Genomic DNA, 12,126 nt, shown 5'->3' with positions numbered 1-12,126 from the left:
ACTCTGCCCTAGTACTTGGGCAAGTACTGGTGCCTGAGTACCACATTCTGCTGCCTTCCAGGTCACATCAGCAGGAAGCTGGGTATGAAATGAGGCAGGCAGGAACTCAGGGTGGAGCCTGGATGTGGGCTGCCAGCGCTGCAGGCGGCAGATGACCATGTGAGGCCCAGGGCAGGCCACACATTCATGAAAACTCTGCTGGTACAGATGGCGAGCTGTCACTCGCCATGCCTGCTTCCCAAAGTGTAGATCTGGTTAGAGTCGTGACTGCTGTGTTTCTGATACACATTCCTTCCACTGTATCCTTTGAAGCAGCAGTTGATAGCTCAAGTGCTTGGGACTCTGCCAACCCCATGGGAGACAGATGGAGTTTCAGACTCCGGGCTTCAGCCCGGCTCAGCCCTGAAAGTTACGGGTATTTGCAGAGTGAACTAATGTTTGGAAATGCAACCAGTGTTTCTTTTCCACTCTCTCCGTGTTACTCTCTTCCATTTAAACATAAAGTTTTAAAAATGATTTAAAACTTATCAGCCTCTGTATTATCTTCTGAATTACCCATCTAGACCTCTGTCACTAGTTTGTCAGTTTAATGAGGGCAAGAGACATATCTTCTGCCATGCATTGCTCAAAACTCTACAACCCTAAGATGATTCATTGATTAGATAACTAAAAGGAGAATGTGAATACGCTAAGCATAGGTACAGTGTAGTACTGAGATTGTCCGCTAGGTGGTCTGTATGAATTAGCACTGTTTATAGGAACAGGAAAGATGATTTTCTGGTCACCAACAGTTCCCAGAGCTGGGCAGCAGGTCCAGTTTAAAAACATTTCTGAGTGTTCGGCATCATAATGATTTGGTTCATCGCGTGTACTTTACTCCATTTAGGTACAGAAAGGTGGTTTCTAATAACTGCACTGATGGGGTGAGAGAACAGTACACTGCCAAGCCACAGAAGTGCCCCGGAAAGGCCCCCCGGGGACTGCGGATCATCACTGCTGATGGGAAGCTGACAGCCGAACAAGGACATAACGTCACTCTCATGGTGCAACTGGAGGAGGTAGGGCAATTCCGATGGCAGCTGCTGCCTTCTTGCCAGAGTCAGTGATGTTTCCTAATATATTATGGGTTTTTTTTTTTTTTGTAACTTTAAGCTTTCTTAATTTTATATTCTATTTACTTTTGTTATTCTGTTTTGAATGCCATGCTTTTTGTTGTTGCTATATCGTTACACCTTTCTATGGTTATTTTGATTCTGTGGCAGGATGGTCTTTCCCCCCTCCTTAATCTCTTACTTTTTAGGATTCAGTTTATATTTAAGTTTGCCTCGTTGGTACCTTTAAGAAAATATGTTCTCAGAAGACATTATTGCTATTCCTAGAAAAACAATGTGGTAGTTCTGTATATTCAGTCCTCCTAAAAGGTGCTAATGATTCCGTCCTCAGTCTGAAGTTCAAGCCAAGGAACACATGTTGATCACACCTGTGCGTGAAACACAAAGGCCAGTCTGAACATAACTGAGTGTAATTTCTTCCTTCAGCCCTGGAGGCTTTATTTACAGCACCTCGGGGATGTAATTATAAGGTGCTGCGTTTATTATTTGCCAGATTATGGTTGTCTGATCTTTTTCACGATGTAGATGGTAGGAAGAATGGAATTATCCTGTTTTGTGGAAAACGCATAAAGAGCTTTGTCATCTTGCCAACAAGGAAGGCAGTCCCCACAGGACAAGTGCTTTCATGAAATTATTTCAGTTAATAAACAACGAAGCCCCAACTATGTTGTCTTATTTGAAATCTACACATAGTTATTCATAATAGGCACTTTCCATTTTTGTTGTTGTTGAGACTCCCAATACGCAAGAACTTCAAAATATTTTTCATTTATTTATTCTTTTATAATAAAAAATAAAGATTTATTTATTTTTATTACAAAGCCAGATACACAGAGAGGAGGAGAGACAGGAAGATCTTTCGTCCAATGATTCACTCCCCAAGTGACCGCAACGGCCCGTGCTGTGCCAATCTGAAGCCGGGAACCAGGAACCTCTTCTGGGTCTCCCACATGAGGTGCAGGGTCCCAAGGCTTTGGGCCATCCCAGACTGCTTTCCCAGGCCACAAACAGGGAGCTGGATGGGAAGTGGAGCTGCCGGGATTAGAACCAGCACCCATATGGGATCCCGGCGCATTCAAAGCGAGGACTTTAGCTGTTAGGCCACGCCGCCGGGCCCTCATTTATTTATTCTCATTTGAAAGGCAGAGAGACAGGAAAGAAGGAGAGTCAGAGATAAAAGAAACACAGATTTTCTGTGCACTGTTTTGCTCCCCAAATGTGTGCAGTAGGCAGGGAGTGGATCAGATTGAAGCCAAGAACCTAGAACTTTATGTGGGACTCCCATTTCAGCGACAGCAACACAGATGTTGGAGCCATCAGCTGAAGCTTCTGACCTTAGCTTGTCATTAGAATCAGACGTGGGAAGGAGACAGACACTGCTCTGTGGGTCGCACATTCCGAGCAGTGTCTTAACCACTGCACCAAACATCACCTCTGGACCTCACATTTGTCCAATGATAAACTTAACTTTTATTTCTGTCCTCCCAGTTTTTGAAGGGCCCTTTTAAAGACCCCAAGTGTAAGCTATGTAACTTTGACTTCCACCCCTCCTTCCTGATAGCTCAGTGCTTCGTAGTGTCTATCATGCGTGCAAGCCACCTGGAGAGTCTGTGCATTTTCAGCTTATCTTAGCCACATCCCCGAAGAATCTGATTCAGTAGTTTGGGTTGAGTCCCAGAATATAGATTCTTAACAAGTTTACATCTTACCTGTTGTGCATTGAAGGAAACAACTGAAAGTATAAATGTAAGGTTAAGGCCAGACGGACAGGAAAGTCGTGTGAATGAGAAAAGGTGAAACACATCGGATCGTTTCCTTAGGATTGATGAAAATCATTAGCATTTTATTTTCTATAAGAAAAATAGCTGTGAGCAAGGAGTTGAAGCTGGTCCAGTTGATGCTGATGCATGTTGTCAGAGGGCCTTTCACACTGCTGTCACTGGGCAACTCTTTCAGAAATCATTTGCTTAAGGAACACCTTGCAGCCAAGCCCAAATTCTAAGGCTCTAAAGAAGTCTTCGGTCGTAACTAGAAAGACACTGGTCAGTTTATGCCAGTAGTTACTTGTATTTCACTTAAAGTAAACTCTTTGGAGATTTTTGCCTGAGGCGGTCACATTTTAGCTTACAGCAAAGTAAATCAGTGTGTATGCATTTAGAAGAAGTGCATGTGTAAAGAAAGAGAAGAACAGTTGGGCAAAGGAAACAAGAAAGGATTGTTATTAGAAGTGTTGGGAGGCTAAAGTTCTTCTTGGGGGATGGACTTCATTCTCACATTGCAGGCTGCATTTCCCCAAAAGTATGTAGCCAGAATGTTGACTAAAGAGGTTTGGCGTATTTACAAGGCTTGGAAGATAAAAATTGGGTGTCGGAATCTCAAAGGCATCTGAGTAGGATAGAGAGGAAAGTAAAACAGTGTCTTTGAGGTATTTTGCAGCATCTAAGAGAGAACAAAATAGAAACAAGTGAATAAGAGGTGAAGTGTTCAGATGTCTTACATTTTAGAGAAATAAAAATGTTCACAACCTTTCCAGGAGTTAGGACCCCAGTGAACAAACCAATGCTTGTTCCTTGAGATTCCTCAAGAGCTCTATGCTAGGTGTAAGGATTTAACCAGAATTCAACCTGGCAATAAATACCTCAAAATTGATTCTGAAATCCTTGCTTTCTTGGATTGGAGTTGGATTAAGGTGACTTCCTCCAACACTCAGATGTCTGATATTGTGTAAAATTTAAAGTCTCTTCCCTGGAGAATGATATAAAGCAAGTACTGTAGGTTTTTTTTTTTTTCATATATAATGTTGGACATTAAAAAGTAATTAGGTATATGGAGGAAGGAGACCAAGGAGAAAAAACAGTTACAGAATAAGTGTAACAGTTGGCTGAGATATCGTACATATTAAAAATGTCCTTTAAAATAACAATTCATATGTTCATGAATATGAAACAATGTGGAAAATTAAACCCTAGAGTAGCAATTAATAACAAGTATCAAATGAAAGCTGTAGAAATGAAGATATAAAAAACTGATAGTAAGAACTTCACTGAGTGCAGAGAAGATTGAATCCATATGTGAAGCGCATCAGTTAAATGGGAGAAATGAGAGTCAAATATTGCACCATCTGGAGCGGGAGATGGAGGGCTGAAACAGAGCAAAAAGAAGAGACAAATGGTGCAGATGGATGGAATTGCTTCTCAGAAGGGAAAGGAAAAAGAGAAGTGAGTATAATTTTTGGAGAAGGAGATAGGGATTTTCCAGAATTGCCAGTAACGACCCTGTCAGCAAAGTGTGTAAAAGATCTAGCAGGTTCTAAAGATAACAAAAAAGTGATCCCGGACAAAGCGAATGCACATGCGTGTGTGTGTCTACCTGCCTACGCAGTCATACACAGGCTGCACACAGGCACACAATAATAGAAGAAATAAAAGTAAGAAAGAGAATGTAAATGGGCAGTTTCAAGTTAATGACAACTCTGCAGACCAAAAATGATAATCAAGTGTGGGAATTAAAATATATATACAAGTAAAATATCTTAAAATAAGAACACAGCATATGAAGGAAATATAATAGGGTTCAGGTGGCTTAAGTTCCATGAGCTATGTATGAAGATACGGAAGTATTAATTTTTATTAGATTCTAACATATCTGGATGTGTGCTTTAATACTTAAAGCAAGAAGTAAAATAATAAGAGAACAGTTCATTACCAAGCTACTCCTCCGCAAGGAAAATTGGAGTAATTTTAAAAGTCTCTTAATAATCAAAAAAAGGGAGGGGGCGTGGAAAAGGGAGAAAAAAATAATATTGAGATCAACAGGAAACAAATGCTAGTCTGGTCAATTTAAACTCACATACTGTGAGTCATTACATTTTAAGATTTATTTATTTTATTACAGCCAGATATACACAGAGGAGGAGAGACAGAGAGGAAGATCTTCCATCCGATGATTCACTCCCCAAGTGAGCCGCAATGGGCCGGTGCACACCGACCCGAAGCCAGGAACCTGGAACCTCTTCCGGGTCTCCCACGCGGGTGCAGTGTCCCAATGCATTGGGCCGTCCTCGACTGCTTTCCCAGGCCACAAGCAGGGAGCTGGAAGGGAAGTAGAGCTGCCGGGATTAGAACCGGCGCCCATATGGGATCCCGGGGCTTTCAAGGCGAGGACTTTAGCCGCTAGGCCACGCCGCCGGGCCCAAGTCATTACATTTTACCCGCTGGTGACTTACGCGTGTCTGCATTTTGCCGAAGAATCTGTGTCTACCTCAAGATCGTGTAGATGTCACACCAGAAATGTCCTCCTCGGCTGTTAAGTCAGTGTCTGAGGTTAATCTTGAATGAAGTAGCTGAGGCACTGTTCAGGATACACAGTTTTCCGTGCACACATCCAACTGGCCCAATGGAAATGGAAAACCCTTCTTTCACAATGAATTCCCATGACTCTGTCTTCCATCAGCTGGCTGTGTGTGTGGGTTTGTTCCTAAACTTTTATTCTATTTTTTGGGTACGATTTTCAGTGCTAATTAATTCTAGAACCTACTTTACTCTAGAGTTAAAATAAATCTCGATATGTGGACTTGTAAATTCTCTAAACAAATAGAAAATCATATATATATATATATATATATATATTTACTTATACTGATATGCATACACATAAAGCAAAATTAGAGCAAAGCACAGCAGTATTTACTGAAAATCCAAACAACTTCTTAATAATAAGGCTACAATATATACGAGTAAGTCCAAAATGAAAATTTGAGAACACATGGATAAAGGAAATGCTGTGACTGTGGATTGGAAGACTCAGTGTTATAAAAACATGTCGATTTTCTCCATATTGATCTTACATTCAAGGCAATCCCATAAAGTCTCCAACATTTTCCGTGTTATAATTAATAGTGTGTGGGCGGATGTTTAGCCTAGTTTTAACAGTGATTACAGTTGTTTTCCCTCACATTGGAGTGCCTTCCCTATTCCCTATTCCAGTTCCCCGCCAGTACAGACCGTGGGAAGTAGCGATGATGGCTGGAGTTAGTGGGTTACAGACCTGAATCGATTCCCAGCTCCCACCTTTGGCCATTACAGGCTCTGGGGGCAGTGACCTACCACATGGGAACTCTGTCTCTCTCTAATAATGGGGCAAATACATCAATAGGTAGAAACTTCTGAAAATTGACTCACTTGTCCTGAAAGTTGTACTAAGATGCAAGAGGTTAGAATAGCAATGATAATTGGGAAGATACTTAACCAGTTTTGATGACCTACATTACCAGATAGCAAGACTTATTACATTCAAGTATACAGATGCTATCCCCTACATAGGTATCCTGAAATAGAAAAAGAAATAGAAAGAATAGAAAGTCAGGATGGACTTCTCTTTCTGTCTATATTATATGTTATATGTATGTAGAAGCACTTTCATAAAAGAAACCACCAGGGTACAATATGGAATTATACTCTTTTCAATAATTGTTACTTCAGTGTTGAACATGTATATAAAAATGTATGAATCCTAACCTCACATACTAAACAGAACTAATTCTAACTGAATTGCCAACATGATTTTGAAACACAAAACCGAAGTGTCTGAAAAAAAACGAAGCACAGTAACCTGTCTGAATGATCTTAAGTTAGGCAGTGGGTTTCTTTTTTGGTTTTTCTTATTTGTTTCCAGAAAGGAAACAAACCCCACCAAATATAACGAGAAAAATGATTTCTTCAGAATTTATGAAAATGAAAATCTGTTTTTCAGATCCTGCTATTTAGAAAATAAAAAGACCTAGGAATGAAAATATATTTATCTGTGTATTTTAACAAAAATCTCACCCATACCGGAGTCTTACAGTTTCCCTGATGCTTTTCTCTGCTGAGTTGATGATGTTAGGTCACTGATTTAGATCTTTGATCTATCGTTTAGTAGATTTTTGTGTAAGGTGTAAAACAGGGGTTTCCTAGCTCTGCATCTGTTGGTCTAATCTTTCCAGCAACATTTGTTGAAGAGACTGTACCGTCTTCAGGGATTGATTCTAGTTAATTTTCCTTGTAGATATTATTTGCCTCCTAGGCTAAATTTATCCATTATATTTAATTTTTTATAGCTGTTCTCAAGGGGCCTGATCTTTTTTGGCTGTGGCATTGTTAGTATGTATGAATGCTGTTGGTTTCGTGTGTTTATTTTATACCTGGAAACGTTACCCACTTTTTCGGAGTGTGTGGAGCTGCGTGTCTCTAGAGTCAATTTAGATTCGTACACAGAACCCAAACACAATCTGAAAAATGTCAGGTGACTTGGGGATGGGAGGTCATGGCCAGTGGCACGGATGTCAAGTCCCAAGTCCAGCAGAGTGAGCCTCTAACCCAGCTGCCCCACCTCCATTGGCCACCCACAGCACAGAGAGCCCTGTGCCACTGGGGTCCACATGGTACTGCCCTGCTGGGCCCAGCAGGCCCCAAAGGCTCAGTCCGCCCTGTTAAAATGTAGGAATGTCTCTGGGACTCCTGGAAAGAAAATCAGCAAGACATTCTTGTGAGAGACTCTCCTCCCTCCCCTGGCTACAGTCCCTGTTCTGAGAAGTTCAGGAAGGAACCGTGAGGGCCCACTCTGAAGTCCAGGAACCTGGAGTGTCCAAGGAAGCTGGTCTGTGACAGCAGGGTTTTTCTAAGGGGAGGATCACCAGGAGAGAAGGCTAACAGATGGGTCCTGCCTGGGCGTTTATGGTCACTGTATCCCTAGCAACAGGGAATCCCTGGCCCCACCACCCTCCTGGCGAGAGGGAATCCCCGGACCCACAGCCTCAGACAGCACCATTGATTCTGTCTTGTTTCTCCTCTCTCTAACTGACTGTTGGAGAGGGTCCATTGCGTTTCTGCTTCTTTCCTGCCACCTCTGATGCTCAGACCTGATCCGAGGATATAGCTGTTTTGGAGCATCGTGGTGGTGGAGCAGCAAACATGGGGCATTGAATCCTTTCCTGAGTAGCACCTTTTGAAGCCACAGATGTTGTACAGAGCAGAGTTCAGATTATTGTTTCTTTTCTAAGAATGCGATAGAGAGGAGCTAGATCTGATATTAGAACATTGATTCCTGATTTTTGCCCAGTTGATGTGGCACACATGTCAAGCACATAGACCGGGCTCTCAGCTCTTCAACTTGACTTTCTATGTAATGAAGGTTATCAGGCATGTGCCATTGAAAAGAGGGGTGTGGGAGCAGATGGGGCAGTTGGGTTCATGTGTGAGCTTCTGAGCTCAAAGGGGTAAAAAAAATTAAGTCATAAGTGCATTCATTCCAGCTGAGTGGACAGCATTACACAGCAGCGATGAAATGAGCTGTCTTCAGCCGTCAGATATGGTCTGTTGAGTATCTTGTCTCCCAGTGCGGAGAACCAAACCAAGAGGACCGCCCTGGCTTGAAGATGCTCCGGGGACATCACCTTTGACTCTGCTTTTCTGTGTTAATGATTCAGACTTCCTGCAGAAACAGTCAGCCTGCTGACTGAGGATTCCACAGAGTCATGGGCAATGACTGTGATGAACAGTGCGGAGTAAACATCTGTAGAATGCCTTTGAGAAGCTGAAGAGCACTGGAAATTGGGGCAATGAGAAAAACTATTGCGATATTTAACATTTGTTGAGTAACCTGTTTGGATTCGTAAGGCTTTCCCTGTATAATCTTCTTTACGAGATGTCACAGCAGGTTTATGCAAATAAGTGTCAGCATCATTGTCAAGTCATAGGTGATGCAGTTGATACGCGTCATTGCAAAGCAACTTCTCTGCAGTCACACAGCCACCAAGTAATACCACCAAATGCTTTGACTCTGTGGCATCTTGTCTTTCCATTGCTGTTAGTGTCACAGTGACAGGATTCTCAGGAGCTGAATGTAGTTCCTAAACTTCCTTACAGCTCCATTAGCAAGAGGCACCTAGTGATAAAGACCAAGGCAAAGTGTCTAGGCCTTTGCCAATCTGAAAAAGACTGCTTCTGTGTTCTTACACACTGATCAGTAAATTTACCTGCATCTTCCTTTTGGCTTTTCTGAGAATATTCATGACTTGATATCACTTTACTTTAAAAAGTAAAAAAACAGAGATGTTAAAATTCTCTCTAGGTGACCCCCTCTTTGCAAAAACTGCCAATGTTGAATGCCAACTCAGTCTCGCATTGTTTTATTTTATAATAATCATACCATAAGCAGGGAGAATGAATACAACACCCAAGGAATATGTAATTTATTTAAATTTATTTAGAGGTTGGATATGAATTATGCAATGACAATTTCATTTTTTAACGATTTATCTTTTTTTTATAAATAAAGTCCCAGAACCTAAGCAGGGAGCTGGATGGGAAGTGGAACAACCAGGACACGAACTGGCACCCATATGGGATCCTGGTGCATACAAGGTGTGGATTTAGCCACTGAGTCATTGCACCAGACCCAGGCTATGATAATTTTTTTAAAGATTTGTTTTATTTTTTGATTGGAAAATCATATGTAATACAGAGAGGAGGAGAGACAAGAAGGAGGGTCTTCCATCCATTGATTACTCCCCAAGTGGCAACAATGGCTGGATCTGAGCCAATCTGAAGCCAGGGGCCTGTAGCCTCTTCCGGGTCTCCCACGCGGGTACAGGGTCCCAAGGCTTTGTGCCATCTTCAGTTGCTTTCCCAGGCCACAAGCAGAGAGCTGGATGGGAAGCAGGCTGCCAGGACATGAACCAGTGCCCAAATGGGATCCTGGAATGCAAGGTGAGGACATTAGCCACTAGGCTACCATGTTGGGCCCAGGCTATGACAATTTTAAAAAGAAAATAAATTCAAAACAAAAGCATAGATATCCTATTTAATTTCTTTGTCCATTTGACATTCTGTAGTACACCTGTCCTTTGAGTTTAATGGAAATAGTGTCTAATTTCGCAATGGACAGCAATGGACTTGGACTTTGACTGATGGTTGAAAGCCAAAATTAATTAGTGGCTTAAGACTTTAGAGACTGAGGGTCTTATAGGATAAGGGAGAGGTATTGAGCTTATCAACAAAACCCATCAACTGTTTCTATACTTTTATTTGGAACTTTTTTGTTTTGTATATTTCACCAAGTGTTCTCATTCGCATACTGTCCACTCAGCTGTTCTCATTCAAATGATATCCATTTAGATATACAAATGGTACTCACTCAGTTGTTCTTACTCAAATGATGTCCAATCAGTTATACAAAAGGTATCCATTCGGTTGTTTTCATACAAATATCCTATCAGTTGTAATCCTGTGTTCGCTGACCTTCTAGGGTTACAATATCCTTCTACAATCTTAGTCCATTGTTGGGACAATTCTTCTTCCTATGGTAGGGACATCATGACATGCTTCTGATGCTTCCCTAGAGCAAGTCCCCGATGCCACATACCCAGAAGTCCCTGGTCTGCTGGGACACCATATTGTGATTAATGCTGAAGAGGATGAGAGAGTCTTCCAACTGATGTGTGTTTGCATTTTACCTTTTGGCACCAAAGCTTGTGCCTGTTATTCAGGACTGATTCATCAACTAACTGATCCGGGAGGCTGGAATAGATGAAGAACTAATGCAATCCTTTTAATCCCCCTTGACTTACTTCCATCCAAACCTCTTCATGTATTTTCCTCTCTGCATATCAAATAAAGCCTTAGAAACATGAAGAATAAACTCTGTGGGCCAATAATTGGGGAGGTGTGTGTATCTGCGTGTACACATTTATTCTTCAGTATTTTACCAAGTGATGATTGTTTATGTGTTTATCATCATGATTAATTTAGAGAGAACACATTTACACATTTACAGTTAACTAGGAACTCTTCAATTTTAAATAAAAATAAATCTACATGAAGCAGATCAGATGCAATAACTTGCATTCAGTGAACACGCAAAGAAAACCTAAACTGTATTATATTGTAATGGATATTTTATAGTCTCTCAATAAATAACACAATCATTATCTCAATAGATATCTCCCAATAAATATCTCAATAAATAGCACTAAAATAAGAATCATGTCACTTGCTATTTGCAACACTAATCTCTCTGATGGATGTACTTGGTAGTGATAGAAACAAACTTAATATGTGTGGATTTGGTTAGGCTTCTAACCAAGGACTGTAAGAACTAAAGCCCACTTCTAAGTCAAAAACTTTTAAACTTTAAATAACATCCAAAAGCTGTCAAGTTACCTGAAGTCTCAGCCTCTTCCTTCATCCTCTACTAGGGAGTTCTGATTCTAAATCTATCAATGAAAACGTTTCTGAAAACCAAACAAAGAAAAATGTAGGAGTACACTGTAGTTTCACATACAGTAGTATGGGCTGTTAGGGGTAAAGTGGCAAGCACAAGAAATGGAAAATGTGAGCTTACCCTCAAAATCTAGGTGAGAAAACAGCATGGAAACCACACAACTGTGAGGGTGCCGGTAAACTACCATTGTCAGGAATTCCACCGCTGCTGCCTCCCAGGGCCTTTCCACGTGTATGCTAATGAAAGGAACCACATTCAAAAGAAGCAAAGCAGCAGCCTTGCTTCCACACTGGATACTTTTTTTTTTTTTTAAGATTTATTTTATTTTTATAGCAAAGTCAGATATACAGAGAGGAGGAAGATCTTCTGTCCGATGATTCACTCCCCAAGTGACCTCAACGACTGGTGCAGTGCCGATCTAAAGCCAGGAGCCTGGAACCTCCTCCAGGTCTCCCACATGAGGTGCATGGTCCCAAGGCTTTGGGCAATCCTCAACTGCTTTCCCAGATCACAAGCAGAGAGCTGGATGGGAAGTGGAGCTGCTGGGGTTAGAACCAGTACCCAAGTGGGATCCCAGAGCATTCAAGGCGAGGACTTTAGCCGTTAGGCCATGGCGCCAGGCGCCACACTGGATTCTACATGACTGATTCAGGAACACATATACACAATGCATTCAACACATTTATGCATGTTTGTTTCCTTAAAAACAAAGAATAACTCATCCAAATGCCAACACAGAGAGGAGTGAAGAATT

At 41.4% G+C, this 12,126-nt stretch overlaps 1 protein-coding gene across 5 annotated transcripts in view; it reads left to right on the top strand.

Annotated features, from left to right (window-relative positions):
• The window catches only part of SORCS1 (sortilin related VPS10 domain containing receptor 1), a 488,198-nt gene that overhangs the window by 416,840 nt on the left and 59,232 nt on the right, over positions 1 to 12,126 (top strand). For all 5 annotated transcript variants that reach the window (XM_058671339.1, XM_004579869.3, XM_004579866.2 and 2 more), the window contains exon 18: positions 887 to 1,058. In XM_058671339.1, the coding sequence (XP_058527322.1) occupies positions 887 to 1,058 (172 nt within the window). The remainder of the gene's footprint in view (positions 1 to 886; positions 1,059 to 12,126) is intronic.

This window comes from Ochotona princeps, chromosome 13 (genome assembly GCF_030435755.1).
Source record: "Ochotona princeps isolate mOchPri1 chromosome 13, mOchPri1.hap1, whole genome shotgun sequence".
In the NCBI taxonomy this organism is placed as follows: Eukaryota; Metazoa; Chordata; class Mammalia; order Lagomorpha; family Ochotonidae; genus Ochotona; species Ochotona princeps.
This window is presented reverse-complemented; position numbering and strand designations above follow the sequence as displayed.